The sequence below is a fragment of the Vespula pensylvanica genome, chromosome 1 (genome assembly GCF_014466175.1).
Source record: "Vespula pensylvanica isolate Volc-1 chromosome 1, ASM1446617v1, whole genome shotgun sequence".
Lineage (NCBI taxonomy): Eukaryota > Metazoa > Arthropoda > Insecta > Hymenoptera > Vespidae > Vespula > Vespula pensylvanica.
Window position 1 is genome coordinate 12,606,778 of NC_057685.1, and position 20,243 is coordinate 12,627,020.

The 20,243-nt window shown below is 31.6% G+C and overlaps 3 protein-coding genes across 12 annotated transcripts; 1 reads left to right on the forward strand and 2 right to left on the reverse strand.

The window, feature by feature from the left end:
* The first annotated feature begins 909 nt into the window (after positions 1-909).
* Positions 910-15,697, forward strand: LOC122635166 (atlastin). Of its 5 annotated transcripts, XR_006328592.1 has the most exons (9): positions 7,697-8,089; positions 8,390-8,467; positions 9,489-9,748; positions 9,938-10,717; positions 10,827-11,048; positions 11,148-11,362; positions 11,466-11,532; positions 12,031-12,402; positions 12,702-12,822. XR_006328592.1 is itself a non-coding variant. In XM_043825378.1 (8 exons), exons 1-8 carry the CDS (start codon positions 1,063-1,065, stop codon positions 12,834-12,836), a joined length of 1,812 nt encoding a protein of 603 aa, XP_043681313.1. In that variant the 5' UTR covers positions 910-1,062; the 3' UTR covers positions 12,837-15,697. The 5 variants fall into 5 exon arrangements, 4 of the variants coding, with proteins under 4 accessions (XP_043681313.1, XP_043681023.1, XP_043681144.1 ...); XM_043825378.1 differs by lacking the exons at positions 7,697-8,089; positions 12,031-12,402 and adding an exon at positions 910-1,117 and having other exon boundaries at positions 12,702-15,697; XM_043825088.1 differs by lacking the exon at positions 12,031-12,402 and having other exon boundaries at positions 12,702-15,697.
* LOC122635344 (peptidyl-prolyl cis-trans isomerase FKBP4-like) lies at positions 15,681-17,201 on the reverse strand. 5 transcript variants are annotated; one of them, XM_043825770.1, is made up of 2 exons: positions 17,124-17,201; positions 15,681-16,693 (listed from the first exon to the last, which is right to left on the reverse strand). In XM_043825770.1, exon 2 carries the CDS (start codon positions 16,642-16,644, stop codon positions 15,781-15,783), a length of 864 nt encoding a protein of 287 aa, XP_043681705.1. In that variant the 5' UTR covers positions 16,645-16,693; positions 17,124-17,201; the 3' UTR covers positions 15,681-15,780. The 5 variants fall into 5 exon arrangements, with proteins under 5 accessions (XP_043681705.1, XP_043681620.1, XP_043681536.1 ...); XM_043825685.1 differs by having other exon boundaries at positions 17,037-17,170; XM_043825601.1 differs by having other exon boundaries at positions 16,857-17,167.
* A 751-nt stretch (positions 17,202-17,952) lies between these two features.
* Positions 17,953-20,030, reverse strand: LOC122635623 (HIG1 domain family member 1A, mitochondrial-like). Of its 2 annotated transcripts, none has more exons than XM_043826152.1 (3): positions 19,881-20,030; positions 18,768-18,876; positions 17,953-18,663 (listed from the first exon to the last, which is right to left on the reverse strand). In XM_043826152.1, exons 2-3 carry the CDS (start codon positions 18,856-18,858, stop codon positions 18,473-18,475), a joined length of 282 nt encoding a protein of 93 aa, XP_043682087.1. In that variant the 5' UTR covers positions 18,859-18,876; positions 19,881-20,030; the 3' UTR covers positions 17,953-18,472. The 2 variants fall into 2 exon arrangements, with proteins under 2 accessions (XP_043682087.1, XP_043682001.1); XM_043826066.1 differs by lacking the exon at positions 19,881-20,030 and adding an exon at positions 19,703-19,857.
* Positions 20,031-20,243: the final 213 nt, after the last annotated feature.

Sequence of the window (20,243 nt, forward strand, 5' to 3'; positions counted from 1 at the left end):
ACGACAACGATAACGACGACGACAACGATGACGTCGACAACGAATACAGCGATGATCCTCCTCTCTCTCATATGCCAATACGCGCCTACGCTTGTTTACCATCCGACGAGAGCCGCATCAAGGCGAACGCGCGAACCCGCCTCGAGTTTCGCTCTATCCACCGTGTCATCCGGCCGCGAGACACCAACTTTTATTACTTCTTTCGAAGCCGCCCCTTTCCTCTCCTCTTATCTCGTCTTTTTTCGTATCCCCGAGCTTTACCCTCTTTGTACTCGCAACGACACTTGCTTTAGCAATGGTTTCCCTCCTAAAACGAGTGCAGAATTCGCGCACGAAACGATGCACCGCCGCGGCCCAGCATCCACCATGGGGGATCTGCGACCGTACCACCACCGACCTCGAATCACGTACGCCGGTGAAAGTAGTGCCGCGCGCGCTTCTCCACCGAACTTCGACGAGACACCGACCACACACGATCGACGACGAACTTACTCGAGTACGGCCGCGCGCGCCAATTTCGATGTTTCGTTCGTCTTTTGTTTCATTTTCCTTGAAAATCCATCCAACGGATACGTCGAGACGTTGGCTCACCTTCGATGGTTCAGTTCGAGTTCTTCTCACGTTTTGGACATTTTTAAGTTCGTTGCTCGAAAATTGTGCTCGTTTCAAAATTAAGATAGTTTCTCTGTCTCGAGTGAATATTATATCACGTAAATTACCTCATATATTCAGGTAAAGATATTCACGAATCTTTGTGTTCAATAGTTTCGTATTCGTTTCCGATACTAACCTCAATTTTTCAATTATTTTATCTTTATAATTATCCCATATCTCTTTTGTTTTCCTTCAAGTGTATCTATCGACGAGCTTGTTTTGGTTAGTATCATAAATAGGAAGTATCGGTGTGGTTACCGACGTGTCTCACCTCTTCGAATCCAATAACAAACGATTATCGGCCAACTAAATCTCGTCGTTCGAACCCGCTCTTGTAGTAAAGACTGACTGGCTATACAGTGAGGAAGGTGCGCGCGACAACGGAAATGACGACATTCGTATCTCAATATGGCGGACGCTGGACAACGTAAACAGACTGGCAATCACGGGCTCTCGTATGTTGGTAAGTATTATCAGTATTTCTCGCGGTTATTTGACAACGTCGAACTAGATTTCGAACGCACGAGCTCGAGCAAGAGGCGAACGATGAAGAAACGAGCAAAACACGCGCATCTCCGCGTCTAGCAGATGTAATCCGTGTCATGGCTTTTTGACGTTTCGTCATCTCGATAGTAAGATATTTTCGCGTTTCTAACGTCGTATCGTCTCTTCCTATATTTTTTTGTTTTCGATGCGAGCTCTTATGAAAGTATTCGACGACGACGGCAACGACGACGACGACGACGACGACGACGTAAGACATAAGCTTTGTTCTTTCGATTCGATCGTAATACATCGATACGTTTTGATCTCGCTCGTCGTTCCTCGGTAATGTAGACGTTATTTTTTTGTCCTCTCAAGAAACAGCTCAACGTTCGAATGAATCGACATATTCTAAGGTCGTATAGTAATTTAACGTAATAATAACTTTAAAGTGAACGCTGAGAAAGATCGAAAGAAAAGTCTACGATGAGTAACATGCATGTTATTTTGGAGGTTATAATGTGCTTTCATACGACACGATCTCTGTCTTTATATCAGCCTACTCGATGTATAATTTCAACTTCTTCGTAACCATTGACATAACGACGTATAAAAATAGATATTTCGTGGCTCTACTCGCACGTAAGAATGCGAGGAATGAACGGAGATTGTGTCAAAAGTGACGTATCTCGGAGGCATGGCTCGTAAGTGCTGCCCTCGCACGACCAAAAACGTTATTATCACGTTTCCAGCGAGGGAACTTTGAACCGTTTTACTCTCGTTCGAGTCTTCAAGGCCTTTTCCTCGATTACTCAGCAAATTTACAAACGTGCTTATACTAATATATATACGTAATATATACGCATATCAAACTTTAAAGAATATTTTGTTCTTTCTTGTCGTTTTTCTCTATCTCTCTTTGCAAACCTTTGGATACAAAATTATACTGTTTTTCCGAAACGTCATTTAAGAACAGCCTTCGTCCGAACGATATATTTGAAATTGTAAAAACGTTCTTAAAAGCTGTTACTCCGTGAGTTTCGTTTTCTTCGATGCGTTTACGTAACAACTAACAATAATACAACTAGCGAGCGTTCTCGAGACAATTTTTCCAATGAAACCTCGCGAGTATCGACGATCGAAATTCGTTTTTATTTCGCAACGAACTGTCAGGACTCGAGGAAAACTGGTTATTTCAGTATTGAAAGCCATATTCAGTTGGTAATAACGTTTTGGCAAACGCTGAATACTGTTGTAATTAATCATGCGAATATAGAATCTCATTCGCGTCATATTATTCGACGTTTAACATGTTACGAGACAAAATTTTTCAAAGAACGATTTGAAAAAGTCGTTTTTAATATTTCGTTTCACTACTGGCAAACTACAGTCGAAAGATTAAAAAATACTCAAAGGAATTCTTTTTATTTTCGCGTCCAAAAGTGCATTATTTTCAAAAAAAGAAAAAAGATAAAGAGAGAGAAAGAGAGAGCAGAGAAAGACAAATATCTACATAAAAATATCCAATCCCTGGAATTAAAATATTTATCTCGATGTTTCCGTAAAAACGTTGGATTAAAGTACGTAGGATTAATTCGAGAAAGAGGCATTAAACGCTTTCTCCCAGTCGAACGGAAATTTACTATTCCGAATAAATTTCAACTACCGATACGAAATTATTCTCGAACATCGAACTTTCTCCGACTTCGTTTTCAATATAAATCGAGTTCGTAACGTACGATTCGTCCGAATCAAAAATTATTTTGCTATTTTGTCCTGCGTATGTAAATAGCAAAGGATTAAAAAAAAAGAGAGAGAGAGAGAGAGAAGAAAATTCTCGTTGAATTCTTATACCATCTTTACTTAGAGAACGCGTACGTGGCACGTAATCTAATTTTTAGAATGTAAAATATCAAAGGGACGAGGAGTATTAACTCGTCAGAGAGAGAGAGAGAGAGAGAGAGAGAGATAAATACATAGGGTTGCTTGTGGTAGTAGTGAAAAGGGAAGAGACGTTATCAAGTATCGCGAAAGAAAAAGAAAAAGGATGAAAGTGAGGGAAAGGGAGAGAAGGATCGTGTATTACGTCCTCTTATCTTTTCGGACGTGTATCGCCTTTAATTAGCTCATACTAATTCTCTTATGTGGGTTGGATAAATATTATGGAATTGTGTACACAACACATGCGCGCACATTTTATATATACATGTATTGTGCGGTGTGTACTCGCGTAAGAGAAAAGAAAGAGAGAAAGAAAGAAAGAATATTCACGACGCGAGTACGGTACAGTTGCGAAATACTAACACGGAATTATCAGATGTAGGTCCGCAAGGGTAGTCGCGTAATATCGTTTCAAATTAAACGAAAGCTACGACAATGAGAGAAGGGTGGAAAGGGTGATCGCGGTTTCAAAGCCGATGGAACACGACCGATCGTCGTAGGTACAAACAAACATATATACATGCTTGCATAGGTATATATACATGTCCGTATTTCGTATAGGAAATGAGACTCGCATATTGGCATACCTATTTTGATCGTAGCGCATGGCGTGTGTTTTATTGAATAGTGTCGCTAGCGTTACGCGTTGTGTATCGAGTGAAAACGAGTCGACTTCGTTTCTCGATAGTTTATTGTTACCCGTTGTGCTCTGTCGATGTTGGGAAAAAGGGAATGAGAAAGAGAAAGAGAGAAAAAAGGAGAAAAGAGGGAACAATAGCTAGCAATACATGTCTAAAACGTATCGAGCTACGACCGTACGACAAATTTCTCTTTTCTGTTATAGCTATGCGAGGAGATGTTATTAGAGAGACTAATATCGAGTAATCGAGGGGTAATAAATTTGGCAATGATACATTATAAAGGTAACCGTAAATATTTCTCCATTTTCAGACATAAATACAATAATAAGATCAGGCGTTCTATGTATGAATATTTCTATGAGATATTGTAAACATTGTTTTTCATCGATTAGGAAAAGAAAGTTTATTATTTTGTATATATTGCAATTCAATAAAAGTCTAAGGCTATTTTCACACGAGCGTTAATTAGATATCGTAGAATACGATATAATTCTCTTTCCACGAAGGATAGCTAAGATCTTGTAATACGTAAAAGAAATTTCAATCGCAAAATATAATTTAATGAGTTTGGATGTTGACTCCTTTGGGGAAAAAATGTTACCTCGACAAAACAGCATATTACTTCTACAACGGTAGGCGTAGCGTCAAACAAAGGCTCGTTTGAAAGCTATCTAACGTTACTTTTGCGCCCATTTTTCTCGTTAACGTCGTTAACCTACAATTGTTGCTATTTACAAGCAAAAATTTCGTTTTACACGGTCATAAAAAAGACGAAGAAAACAACTCGCGCGAGAAAATATTGTAGTCGTAAATTTCCATCGTAATAAGAGCATAACGGATCTTGTTCGATTGTTTACATTTCTAGGATGCGACAACGATCGCAGAAAAAAAAAGGATAGCGTGTCTACAAATAGTTTAATACGTAATAAATTTCTCTTTTCGCTTTAATATTCGCAACAATGCGTGTATGTACCGACGATACAATCGCTTTCGATTCTCGCATATTTCCTTCCTAATTAAGCTTGTACTATTCGATCAAATGAATTCCAAGCTAATCAATCGAACGACGGTAATTGCCAGTCCAGCGAGTCGATTAAAAAGGACGATTTTCGTGTGCTTCTATATCGAAGTTGCCGTCGGCATCCTATTGATGTCGTTTTAAAACTTTTAATCGCGAGTAATATCGGTTTTTGCGAGATATCGCAATGAATCTATGAAGAAATTTTCACCGGAAACGCAGAGCAATATTTCACCCATTCAAAGTTTCAAAGTATGGCACCAAAAAGCCACATCGTAAAATAAAAACGAATACGTTATGGGCCCGCGCGGATACGTTTCGTAGAGGCGACCATCGTCCTACGCGTTCTCTCTAAATCCTGCTTTTGTCAATGTTTTGGAGACGACCATATTTTTACCATTCTAACTCTCGCAATCCCGTTTTAACGCGATACGATTAAAATCTCTTTGGTGGCATGCATAAGGCGTTACGATCTTTTTTTCACTTTTCTTTTTCTTTTTTTCTTTATTCTTTTTGCTATTTTTTTCTTTCCATCGTTTTCAGCAATACAAAATAGCGCAATCAGCCATGAATTTCGTTCTAATGACATTTCGCTTAATGTTGAACCGAATTAATTAACGTTTCGATAGAGTTATAGTAAGTGTAAACAGAGTGTAGTATGCAAATAACGAATCAACATAGGATACGCGTCCTATCAAACACACTTACTCCGTATAAATATTTGCGTAGTTTGCACGGGCTCTCCGAACTCTTACGTAGAAACGATACATATTTTGTATAATTACGAATACATGAAACGTGAGTATAAAAAGTGACAGCTATTACTAGAACACGTTGAAGTAATTCGGTCTTAAATAAAACTTATCTTAGACGATCGGTAGACAGATTAAAATTATCTCGCTAACGCCGTTCGATTTAGCATGGAAGTTTTGTGTGCATGCGTGTATTATACGATACGATTATAGGAAACATTACATCGTGTAAGAGACAAAAGTAGAAAATTTCTCTTACCTCGAGAACTCTCAATCGAATCTCGCAAACTTTAGGAATCGCGATTACGCTCTACTTCTATATTGTTAGATATATATAAATAAACTCAACGGTGGATAGCTTCGTAGTTAAGATTAATGACTGTGGAGATGCCTGTGGAAGAAAATATAATAATTTTAACTGGATCGATCGGGGAACGTTCTCGTTTCTCTTCTTCTCCGTTCAATCTTGAGTTCCTTTCGAGCTCCTTTTCTTTCGTGGTAAAACTTAGACTGTATGCGTACTGTCGAACTATCATCGACGATTAAGTCGACGACCAAACGAATCGCTTGTGTAATAACTCGTGTTTTCGTGATCGTCAAGGATCTTGCATGATCGAGCGTGTACACGCTCTCGTACATTCCCTTGCATCTAATAGTTACCGGCAACTACGGTGCGCATGCAGCCTTAAAATATTCGCTCGGAGAAAAAAAAAGGATAGAAAAAAAAAAAGAGAGCAAACGTCGACTTACTTTTTCAAATAAATATAAGCGTGGGAAAACGGGCCATAAGATCGCATCGTAATATCCCTTGCGCGTCACGGACTCGTGATCGTTGTTCGCGATTTACTCTCTTCCAACGTACCGTAGAACGATTTTAAATTTCATTCGTTCAAATCTTATTCATCCGACTTTTTAATACTGAGAAACATTTATCTTCCTTCCGTAATAGCAATAATAAATGTTAAATTTTCTCTACTCTTAGATATATGGATCTATATAATTTGCTTTAAATGACATTTTCTTCTTTTTCTTCTTCTGCGATCGTTTCAAATCTTTTAAATCTTTTTCCTTTTCCACGTATTGTAATTAATTTCAGACTCGTAAGTTCTTTCCTACCTGTCATTTAAATACAAGAAAAACTACGTAACGTCAGTCGGTCGTGTATCGTTCGTAAAAAACCGGCACGATATAAAGTCTAGAGGTCAAGTGCGTCCAAAGGTTGAGAATGACAATGAGGAAACGTGTTCTTTTTCTTTCTAATCGCATCGATTACTTTTCGTAAATTATTTTTAACTCGTTCTCCGTTACAAATGAAAATTAAATACTCTATTTTAGTTTTTGCTAAATACCGTTAATAATCGCGCGAATAATAAAATAAAAAAAGCCTTTGGCGAACGAATCGTACTTACGTGCGTTCAATAGCCGTTTTGCTGATCGCGAAATCAACCACGAACTTAAGCACTGCGACCGAGAGTTAACAAGATTTCTCTGCTATTTATCGACTATGAAACGATGCCAATTCGCCAAATAATCCTACGCTTTTCACCTCTTTTTTTGTCACAATATACATATATTAACTAGTTACAATAATAGAATAGAAAGGTATATTGTTCATGCCTCTACATTTTTCTTTTCTTTATTCGTCCATTAAATAATCAAATAAAAACGTGATTGTTTTTACGATGATATCGTATCCTTCTATATGAAAATATCGTAAGATTATCGTTTTTATCATAGATCATCGTCGAAAGAACAAAAAAAGGACATAGCATTCCAAACGGTCAGCGAATTTTATTCGAAATAACGTTAGCTAGTAGTAGGGATCATCTTACGTTTTCCATCTGAAACCACTAAATCCTCCGGTCTCTCCTTTTTATAAATTGACTATCTTACGAGATGATATCACGCGATTAAGAATTTTTCGGTTTCCTTCCGTCGATTCTTTCTCGGTTGGTGGAACCAGTTTTGTAAATTTAGTAATAAAGTAAAAACTGTCGAGAGAGAAAGAAAAAAGCGTAACTTCGAAGAGCGTATAAGTTGAACACGTTGACGTCTTACTTGTTACGACGTATACGCGTATTATGTATGTAGACGCAAATCGACGACTATGGGATGCTGCCAACTCCCAAACTCCTTCGCGCTACTCGCGGACGAGTAGCTCCGAGCACCTCCACCACTGCCTACCAGGATATTTCTGGTCTTCCTTCGCGCGACTTGTTAGTGCCCGATTGTGCGTGCACCGTACATATTCCTACACAACAGTGCTATCTAATTGCGTCTTTGATTATCGCGCAAATCTCGACTGTTTTTCTTCTTTTTTCTTCTGTCCACCCTTCGCCGAATGTAAACCGGAAGGAAGATGAGCGAAAAGAAACACATCACGCCGAGCCGGAAGCGACTCGACGAAATTTCGAGATTGAGATCGAGGGAACCGACAAGACCACCGAGAACAAAAGTCAATCAATCACCTTCTTCCGACCTAGGATACGCATCTTCGCGTCTTCCCATTGTCATAAAAGATAGAAAGGAACATGAGGAAACAAGCAAAACTCGAGTTCGGCTCAACGATGGGCCTCTCGTGGAACTTGACTCTACTAAAGGTTTTCAACGTTTCTTCCACAATCGTTCATTTTGGAAAGTTCTTTGGTTCCGACAGCTAGATTCTCCGGTTCGCGTGCTCTTTTCTCTCTCTTTTTGTCTCTTTCTCTTTCTTTCTCTTTCTCTCTCTCTCTCTCTCTCTCCCTCTCTCTATCTCTCTATCTCTCTCTATATATATATAATGTTTTTGTATTTGTTATTCGTTCGGATCAAAGTTTTGGCGAGATCAATTTTTTATAAAAAAAGTGACGTTCGTGATTAAAGATCTTGAAAATTTTTTTTCTTTTTTTTTTTTTTTTCAGGCGGAAAGATCTCGATGACGACTCTCGATGAGAACGTGAATCCTGTACCGCGGGAGTTCCAAGCAATGGATAAAATTGGTGAGTTTTTTTGTTGCAAATAAAAAATTTAACATTTTATAATTACAAGCTAAATTCGTGTTAACGATTCGCATAGTATTGACGTCAATGGGGAAATAAAATAACAGTCGTTTCCTCGTAGATAGTATGCAAAGAGGACATTTAAATTATTGAGAATGGAAATCCTTTAAAATTTCTTTTTTTACTTTATTTGCAAAGTAAAAATAGAGTATATCATTGTGTATCTTGATCGAATGATTCTTATATTATTTTGTTATTGTTTTATTTATATACATGTAATATAAGTAATTATGTAAAATTACAAGATAAATACGTTATCATGATTTTTTGCATTACTTTCAATTCCGTACTGGTATGAGATTATACAAACTTCTTAACTACGTTATCATACAAAATGAATAATTATGTGTAATTGCATAGTTTTCGTCCTCGTACTACACGTTTATTCGCTCAGAAGTTTAATTACGGAATACTTACGATATGAATAAAGCAAAGCGCGCGTGCTTTACAAAATCTTTTCCTAGATCTCCCTATATATTCACGGTAAAAATATCTTACGTTGGTTTTATGCTACTTGAAAAATGCACGAGTAGAAGTTACTACAAATTTTGATGATGAGTTTAATTTCTGTTCTCACCTTTATCTAATCCCCTCCTTCCTTTTCTTTTATTGCATTCTTCCTCTTGAATGACTTGTCATGATATTATTCATATACGTATATATCTTTCGTGGAATATATTATATTTACGATCGATTGACAAAGGTCGTTTGATACTAATAGCAGCTTTAAATTCCGTGATAATCACATTTTTCTTTTAAACGGTGTTTGTTGGAATTATCTCTCTTTAGATATTGCTGATGCAGTCAAAATGTAATAAACAACTTAAGACTTAATTGTATCCATTATCATTTCTTTGACTTTAGTGACAAATCATTAAGTGTGAAATATATGTAATATGTTATGCAATTATTATGGTCTATAGTTCCGTACGATTTTTCTGATATTTCTTATGTGATACAGATTACTTAGGACGAAGAGAACGCATAGAGTCAGCATCTATGATCAACCAAGATGAAAATACAACAGAATTTGGATATCCAGTACAAGTGGTACTTGCGCAGCCTGATCATACCTTTGAATTGGATGAAGAAGCATTATCCAAAATTCTACTTCACGACGACATAAAAGATAGAAGTGTTGTTGTTGTGTCTGTGGCAGGTGCATTCAGGAAAGGCAAAAGTTTTCTACTCGATTTTTTTCTTCGTTATATGAATGACAAGGTACTGACATATGTAGTCGTATTATTCTAATATAATATATATATATATATATTTTTTTATCTTTTTTATTACGGTTTATGAAGATCTTCCTTAAAAATGCTCTCTTTTTGTTTCATGTTTATATTTGCTATGTCGAAAATGGAATGACTTGCACATGTACTGCTTTTTCAAAATGTGCAAACATAATAGTACAGTAAGGGAAAAAGTTCTGATTCTTGGTTGGGAAAAGACGATGAGCCTTTAAAAGGATTCTCATGGAGAGGAGGTTCCGAAAGAGATACTACAGGAATATTAATGTGGTCACATATTTTTCCTGCAACTTTACCAAGTGGAGAAAGAGTTGCTATAATACTAATGGATACGCAAGGTGCTTTTGATAGTCAATCAACTGTTAGGGATTGTGCTACAGTGTTTGCATTAAGTACGATGTTGTCTTCTGTACAAATTTACAATTTATCACAGAATATTCAGGAAGATCATCTTCAACATTTACAACTTTTCACCGAATATGGTAGACTAGCTTTGGAAAAATCAGGAAGTACACCCTTTCAAAGATTGCAGTTCCTAGTAAGAGATTGGTGTTATCCATATGAAGCTGATTATGGTGCAGAAGGAGGGCAGAAAGTATTGCAAAGAAGATTAGAAATATCTAATAAGCAACATCCAGAATTACAAAGTTTAAGAAAGCACATCAAATCTTGTTTTTCGGATATATCATGCTTCCTCATGCCTCATCCAGGCTTGAAAATCGCCACAAATCCTAAATTTGATGGTAGACTATCAGAAATTGAATCAGAGTTTAAAGAACAGTTGAAAGTTCTTATACCGATGATATTAGCACCAGAAAATTTAGTTACAAAAAAAATTGATGGCCAAGTTGTGAAAGCCAGAGATCTGCTTGAATATTTCAAAAGTTATATAAAAATTTATAAAGGAGACGAATTACCAGAACCAAAAAGTATGCTTGTTGTAAGTATAATCAATAATTTATAAATTAAGTATATATAGTTTTAATTATTTAAAATACCTTAATATTATCATATAATTGATTTCTTTTTTTTTTTTCTCTTTCCTTCAGGCGACAGCGGAAGCTAATAATCTATCAGCTGTAGCTGAGGCAAAAGATGTATATTTACAATCGATGGAAAGTGTTTGTGGAGGAATCAAACCGTTTTTACCAACTGCCCTCTTAGATGCAGAACATCAGCGGTGTATGGATAGTGCTATACATCATTTCCAAAATAAACGAAAAATGGGTGGAGATGAGTTTAGTCAGATGTATATGGAAAAATTAATGAAGGTACTTATAAATATGTATTATTATACTTCATTTCAAAAAGATCAAGATGTAATTGAAAATTTGTCATAAGTAATTAATTTTGTTTCTATGTCATTCTAGGATATGGATGAAGCTTATCTTCAATTCAAAGCGCACAATGAAAGTAAAAACATTTTTAAGGCAGCACGAACTCCTGCAGTGTTTCTCGTGATAGCAGTCACTATGTATATTTTATCTGGTATATTTGGATTAGTTGGTTTATACAATATAGCAAATACATGCAATGTGATTTTGGGCGTTGGATTACTTACGTTCGTGTTTTGGGCATATATAAAGTATGTTAAATTTGAGAATTTTTCTAATATTCGCAAGTATAAGTCGTATCAAAATTTTTTATCTATATATTATATATATATATCCTAATATTAATTATTACAGGTACAGCGGTGAGTTCCACCAAATGGGTACGCGAATAGATGAACTAGCAAATGCTATATGGGAAAATGTAAGTCTTAATATTATTTACTTAATAATTATGATTAGAGTCTTAGATCTAATCTCAAATATGTATCATGCAAATTTGAAATTTTTAACTTCTATAGAGATTCTGTCGATAGAGAGCTACTATTCATACAAAAATACGTAAAATCATGGAAATATTATAATATCCACTTACACTCATTTTTATCATTGACTTTACATACTATTGGTGATATTGCATTAAATTTGAAAATTATAAATTTGTTAACAAATCTGAATTTGAAATTTTATTGTAATAATTTATTGTATGGACGTAACTAATGCACGGGAAAATTATTAAAATGTTTATTACCTATTTTAAAGATTTTTTATAGTACAATAAGGAATAGCATATACATAAGGATTGTGCGTGCATTTACGTGTGTTGTATATACACATTTGCTCACTTATATATTATTACATTTATACTAATCATACTATCATACATATCCTCATTAATACGCGCCATTTCTTATTTTAACAGGCCTGGCTATGCGCTCATCTTATTTACAAACTAAGATATCTAATCCTTCCCATTATTATAACTTTGATTGCAATACCCACTTATAAATTTATATATACCTACCTTCGTAAACATCGCTATATCTGATCCTATGCTTCATTCCTTTTTTATATTCATCATTTATCTCACATTCAAATTAAGTTTGCATAAATAAATTTTATCAATCATTAATTATTATTGCTTATGCTTTAGTTTAAATTTCATTATTAATTTTCTTATTTGCTTTTCAAAATATATCCGTTTGCAGAAATAATTTTCTTAGCTTAATTATAAGTTCTGTTATCTTTTATCCTTCCTATAAGCTGAGTGCTAACAGGATGACACTTTTGAAAGGTATGCTGTTTGGGAATTGTCTATATAAGGTCTAAATATATAAACCTTATATATATACACATTCCTTCAACTATAATCTTGCCTTTTATTAGTTAAATACATAATATAAAATACATAACATAAGATATTGCTTGTATAATCTATTTACTAATAGAAATTATATTGACATTTTTATTAACTAAAGATACTGTTAATATAAAGTATTTCTATTGTGATAATATTACGAATGTATTATTTTTCATTGTATTTATTATGTATAGTTAATTCTATTTTCTTTTTTTTTTTTTCTTTTGCTTTAGTTCATGAAAGTACTTTATCAACAAATTGTGAAGAGGTCAGTTTCTGTAGCAGTGGTAGCGCAGGCTGCTGAATTGGCAACAAACACGACAATGAACGCCACTATCACTGCCAATGGCAAACCAAAAGTATCATAATGATCATTCCCTCCATTTCCAGATATTTTAGATGCATGAAAGCATACGTCAGTAAATTAACACCAATAAGTGGCATAACAAAATTTTCTGATATGTTTTGCTGTATACGTAAAGCCATGAATAGTTTCCTTTTTTTGATTATAAAATAAAAGATTGTAATTGATAGATTAATCTGAAATAACTGTGAATGTATATATGGTATATCCTGATTATAAATCAGTGTTAAATCATTGAAAATCCCAGTTATTAGTATTATCTATGATCATTACTATTACATTGTTATAGAATTGAGCTCTTATATTGATAAGTAGTAAGGTCATTATAGACTAATTCAGATTTTTAGTATCTGGAATGTTAACTTTATTAATAATGCTTTAGTGAAATGAAAATGCCTTCGAAAAAGCGTAAATAGGATTACGATGATACAAACGTATTAGATATTTCTGTCTGGACATATTTTTTTTAATCGCTACAACCTAAATTATAATACATTGGAATAAATACTTTTTATAATTTTTATAATTAGAATATCACTTTTTGGAAAAACTTACAGTTTTCTATTGCCACAAATTTGGTGTAATTAGTTCACATTATGTTTGTGCCAGAAACTTAATAATGTACTCTAATTATTTTTTTATCGAATACAATATAAATAACACAAATTGTTATTATTAACTATTGATTCTATATGATATTCAAGCCCCTTTTGTTTCTAATGGATCATGAATTTTATTATTTTTTTTTTTTTCCATAGTAATAATGGTACATTATATAGAGAATCCAATGACACAAAATTATGTTTATTATATTATAAATATGATACTCGTGATCCAAAATAAAGAAACTGTGTGGGAATCTTATAATATTTTTCATTGATGGTATTATTTTGTATTCTGTATGTTCTAAAATTTAAAAGATGTGTTATGGTCCAACTATGCCAACGCAACTGAGATATACATGCCATATTGATGTAACATGTGACTATATTAACTGTGTCACTTGACAGAATAATAATCTGCAGGGAGAGTTTATAAGTTCTGTAAGATTGTATTATCTAACTTAATTATAAGATAAATATTGTTGCCAATGTGGTATTAATATTGATAAAAATTATGTATTGTATATGATAGACTTTATTTCCAAGATTGCTCATACGGAAAAATGTAGTAAAAAAGATATCTGTGATCATTTTTTGTGAAAAGCCTAATGTAATTCTGTATTATTTTTAATATTGCTTGAATTATCTTAATCTATCAACAATCTTTCTAATTCTTCAGCAAACAAATTTTACGAGGAAACATTGTTTGATTTATAAAATATTTATAGAATTTGTATGCTGTGCAAAAGTGTGTCAAGAAATAGTCTCCTATTCGATAGACTATTATAAATATTCATTGAGTAATTGTGGATAATAAAACTTATCGTATGCATGTATCAAAATTTAGTTATCTTGCCAGATAAATATTAATATATTTTATATTTAATTTTATATATTTGGTAGTAAACAATTTTAATTTTCGAGCGTTTTTCTCGTATTTGTTTAGATATAATTAAAAATGATGCATGAGTTGAACTAATTTTATTCTGTATAATTAGTATTTTTACGACAGGCATAGCATAAAATTTGGCATGAATATATTAACAAAAAATTTATTATAACACAGTCATTTATATAAAATTATAAAAGCATATAATATTTTACAAACAAGAAGGACAATTGTAATGGTTTGGCAACATTAATAGTTTTTTCTATTGTTATGTTCTTTATTACATACATATGGTAATGTGTAATTAATTAAAGAAATAATTTAGTGCGAGATTATATCTTAAGTAATTTGAACTTGCAGATAATAACATTCACATTTGCCTTGAATTATATTTCTTATAATTTTGTTTAATACGTTACTTTCTGTATTGTGGTTTATTTTTGAAAAACTTTAATATTCCTCTGTAAATATTTAATCTGGAGAAAAGAAGATACAGATATAAATGGATACAGATTATCTACTTGTGTTACTATATCTATTTAGTGTTGATTAATACTATTAAATTTAGATTATATTTTAATAATAGTTATAATATTTTAACTGAACATAACTGTTTATTAATATTATCTAATGACCGAGCAGTAAAATTATTTTTCATGCATCATTGTAAAAGGTGCCATTGAAGTTGCCTGTACCGTATACATATCTCTGTCTACTACATACATGGAGATTAGCAATAACATTTATCCTAAAAGAAAAAATCGCTAAAAGTTCTTCTTGTATATAATTTCAATGTAAAGTATTTTAATTCATATGGAGAAATCCAAAATTAATATGTAAATTATACGGATTAAGTTGAATTTACATGTTAATAATGACATTGTTTCTGTTTATGCCATTTTGTAAGATTATCAAGATTTTAAGTTTAATTAAACATTTGTAATAGCATTTTCACAGTATAAGAAAGTAACTAATTTGAAATTTTTAAGATTACAATAAAGCATTTCATTAAATACACATTTAAGAAATTGTGTACATTTGTTTCATCTTCATATTGTGTATGAAAATGGTTCTTGAAATGATTTCATTTATTAAATGCTTTCATACTAGGATATCATTCAGAACAATAGAAGGAAATGTACATTACAATTATATTATATTAAACGCTCAATTATTCATCCTTCAAATCTTTTTGTACTAGTATTGTGTTTTAATACAATATAAAATAAATTTCACTGTACCTATATATATTTAACTATTGAATAACAAATGTAGGTAGAGAACTGTTGCAAGCTACATAAATAATACAAATGCGTCTAATGTGGTGTAACATTGTTATGGGTAAAATAAATACGTATTTTTCTATTTATAAAATAACTATTTATTCTGTATATTATCTATATATTATCTGTAAACAATTTTATTTCAATGATTTAAAGATACTTGATATTTAATTTTTAAGTTTTAAACATTCTCTTTATCATATCTTTACACTTCTGATTTGCTTCCTGCAATTTTTGATTATAAATGAGAAATTGTTCTTTTGCAACAGCATTATGAGGCTCTAGAGTAATAACTTTTTTCAAATCAGGAACAGCATTTTCAACATTTCTTAATTTACCGTAAGCTACACCACGTCTATACAAAGCCTTAATGTTATTTTCATCTTTTTCTAAAATTTTATTACATAATTTAATTATATGTTCATAATTTTTGTTAAGCATATGACATCCAGCTAAATTGTTGTATAAAATTATTCTCAATGAATTGATATTTTTTTCTAACGATTTATCCAATTCCAGATCAGGTATTGGTTCTAGTGTTATTAAAATTTTGCAAGCTTTGCTAAATTTATGAAATGCATCTATGTGTCTTGATTCTTTAAATAATTTTACACCAACTTCTTTATACTTTAAAGCAATCTCATATTTTTCTTCTGGAGTCCAATTCCAAATTGTTTTAAAAGGCTTGAAATACTTCAAAATTACATTAAAAGTAACAATAACTTGTTCTCCTTCCTTACATAGTGTAGACATGTATATGGTAAACAAACTTTCCTCTGCGATCATCATCATCTGTATTCCTCTTTCAATTTTTCTGTCAATTTCAGAATTGGCTTCTCCTATCCTAATTGTCTTTTCAGTATCATCGAGAATTTCGGTTTGAAGCTGATTTTTCAAATCCGTAACATTCATTCCAGTAATATGTACATCTTGTATTATAATCTGGCATTCACAACATTCTATAGGTTTGTTTGAATAAATGCCTTTTTTAATTATTTCTTTTTTTATAGTCTTATCTCTAGATTCCCAAATATCCATTTCGATTAATACGTACTATTTTCAGAAGAGACTAGGAGAGTAAAAGTAACTGAAAAATATTTGTATTATCATTAGACACAAATTAAATTATACATTATATATAATATGTCATATATACTTCTATATATTACTGTGATATATATTTGTATATATTTTAAAATATATACAGTATATAATAATAACTAATAATAATTTATATTTATTCTTCTTACGAGAGAATAAGATCAATTTCTCCAGCATTCAATGTTAGATTTAAAGGAAATGAAAAACAAAGTAGATATAACTTTATTCAAAATATCTTCGTAATAAAGATACGGCTTCGAAAGGAATTGAATCAAATGAATACATTTGAGAAATTGGATAAATACAAATGACAATTTCATTTATATTACACTATTTCGGTGTTTCTTAATAAATACCGATTACACTATAATTATTAATATAGTTTCTCTTAACATTCATTAGAAAAATATTCTTACGAAAAGAGGTTAACTTTACACTTTGAAATACAAATGCTTATTTACAGGAACTTTAGTATATATATATATAGGTTATACCATCTAATATAGCAACGCCCTCTAGTGGCTTAAATATTGGCGCTATATATAATTAGACAGATTCATATAATAATAACAGAAAAAAACAAATTATGAGTTGTTTATATACTAACAAAGCGATCTTCTTACCGATCGATAAAATCAAATAAAAAATTATTTATTTACTATACTTTTATTTACTAGTCGCGGATCAAATATTTTAATTCTATAGTTTAAAAAATAAAAATAAATTCTTTATTTAATGTTTTGTGGCGAGTTTGTTCCTTTCGGTTTCTCTTTTTTTCTTCCTTTCCATCACTTTCTCTCCTTTTTTCTCCTTTTCTTTTTCTTGGGACGAGTAGTGACTCTTGCTGAAATCATACACGCTTCGAGCGAAAGACGATGAATTGCTTTAAAATTTGTCAGTTATATAATTTTAACACACAATTATTACAGCACAGTTAAGCATATTATAATACTACTATACATCATACATTGTCTTTCTCACTAAACAAATTAAAATTAGTTTCAAGTATCAATTACTTAAGCACATTTTTGTGCAAGGAGAAAGCTAATATATACATAATATATTGACGCGATAATTATTAAAATCATACATTGCTCGTTTTTATTGAAGGTCTGCTATGATATCGATCTTCAATTTGATACATATCAAAATATAAAATTAAAATTATTTTATTTTCAAGACCTGAATGTTAATTATTTCTTTATATATAACCTCACTTTGTGTTCTTAAAATGAAATAAATGTGTGCATTATAAAATCTTTTTATTTGCCAATATTACATCAAATAATTTATTAAATTTTTACTTTGTTAATTTTACAGTATCATAAGATGCTGTAAATTTAAATTCAATCATAATAATGAAATATGGTAAATTTTATCATAAAATAAATAATTATCTTTATGTAAATAATATATATCATGTTCATTATTACAAACATTTTGTTTAAACATATAATACATACATAAGAGTATTATTACTATAATGATCTTTCTAAATAAAACACTTAATGTAATATCTTCCTATTGCATAAATATTTATATCTATAAGAAAGAAAAAGTGCAAGAAAATATAATTTTTTCTATTATATCATTATTGGAACCAGCCAAAAGTATTCAAAATCTAATGATAATACTATTGTAGTATCACATTTAGCTTTTTGTTTCATCTATTTCAGACTAACTGTAAGAAATGGGAAATATCTGTCGACTTTTTAGTACAATATTAGCAACTTGACAAATAAATACTCTATCTAAACAATTTTTATCATTCTTTTTTCCCTTTTTGTAAAACATGTTCATTGAACATGTGATAAGCCATTCCGATAGTTATGCAACCAATTACTGAACTTTGTGCCAGAACTCGAAATTGCAAGAGGTAAAGAGATATCGGCATTTTTCCTCGTTGTTTAAATTTATAAGCGCCTACTGCACAAGCTGCTACCAAAGTTGCAAAACCTAAAACAAAAGAATATAAGCGATTGGAATTATTAAGTTGACAAAAAAAAGTCAAAAAAATTCATTATGACACAAGATTAAATCGCTTAATAGATTATACGTACCAGCCATCAAAAAAGGATTTTTTCTGGCATGACTCAGCATTCTATCACTTAAAGATTCATCGTACGTCGTTATTTCTCCTTTCGAATCCATTTTGGTTATCTATCTCAACTATAAGAACAAGATCATAATCCACTAATGTAGGTTTTTCACATAAGTTTATTACATGTATAATGTCATGAACTAAAATTGTTATATAAAAATGTAATTTTTAAAAATATATCATAACATTCACAATGTTATAAATGCAATATATAATACCAAACGATATATCGTTCACCTAAATGTTCTTAAAATTTTTAAAGTCTATATTATAATTACGTCATTGACGTCATTGATGTAATTATAACACAGAGTTATAATACATTAACAAATCTAATTATCGATATGTTATATCATAGTATTATCGTGATGGCAATATTTTAGAAATATTAAAAGAGAATACACGATTGTCATAAAATGTAATAATGGATGAAATTGTGGATTTTAAACAATTTTATTTTAATATTATTTAACATCTTTAATATACATTACGATTATCAATTGTCATTGATCTTAATTAGTACGGACGCGTGTGGATCATGCGAATGGACATACCAAGTATCTATAAATGTGTATATACATATATATATATATACATTTATGAATGTAGATATAATAAATATATATATATATGTATAAGTCCTTTCTCTACCATACATTATATGAAGAAATTATATATTAAAAAATCTTTGTTAAGTTAATAAATGTATTTCTTTGAAATCTATAAATAAAAAGGATTAAGTAAAGAACGTAATTTAACCTCACTTTATGTCACGATTTAATATTTCTTCAATTGCATTGGTTAAATCATTTTTTCTTTTCATACTTTCAACGAATAAGATTATAATGCTCGATTAATTATTGTAACAAATGATGTATTTAAAAAATGTCTTACCTCGATTGTGTCAAGGAACAAATAATAATCAAAAATAATTAAGTAATTTTCACTAGAAGATTAAATTACGTGAACGAAGTGATAATAAATGCCAATGGAACAAAATCGTTCGATGTAGTTTAAAATCTAGCTAAATCTCTTCTTATAGTTTTCTTTCTTCTTAAACAAATGTACGTACTGATTTTGATACTATTGGTACTACTTGATACTATTATTGCTACTGCTGCTGTTGCTTCGTTGTTGAGTCACGTAGAAATAAAGAAAACGGCGGGAACTCCATGCTGCTTTTATATTTTCTCTGAAGCGAATGTGATACGTGCGATTTTTCAATGAGTCAAAGAAAGGTTTAAATTGATCTTAATATATATTAAGATAATTTCTTTCAAAAAATGTTCATGAACACTTCGAAAGCGTAGTAAAAAAAATTCTTTTCAACGACGTTGAAAATTAGAATTTTTTGATCCATGACTAATTGAAAAGATAGTTCAAATTTATATAAATTTTAAATGAATGAAAACTGTGTAATTAAGACTGGAATGCG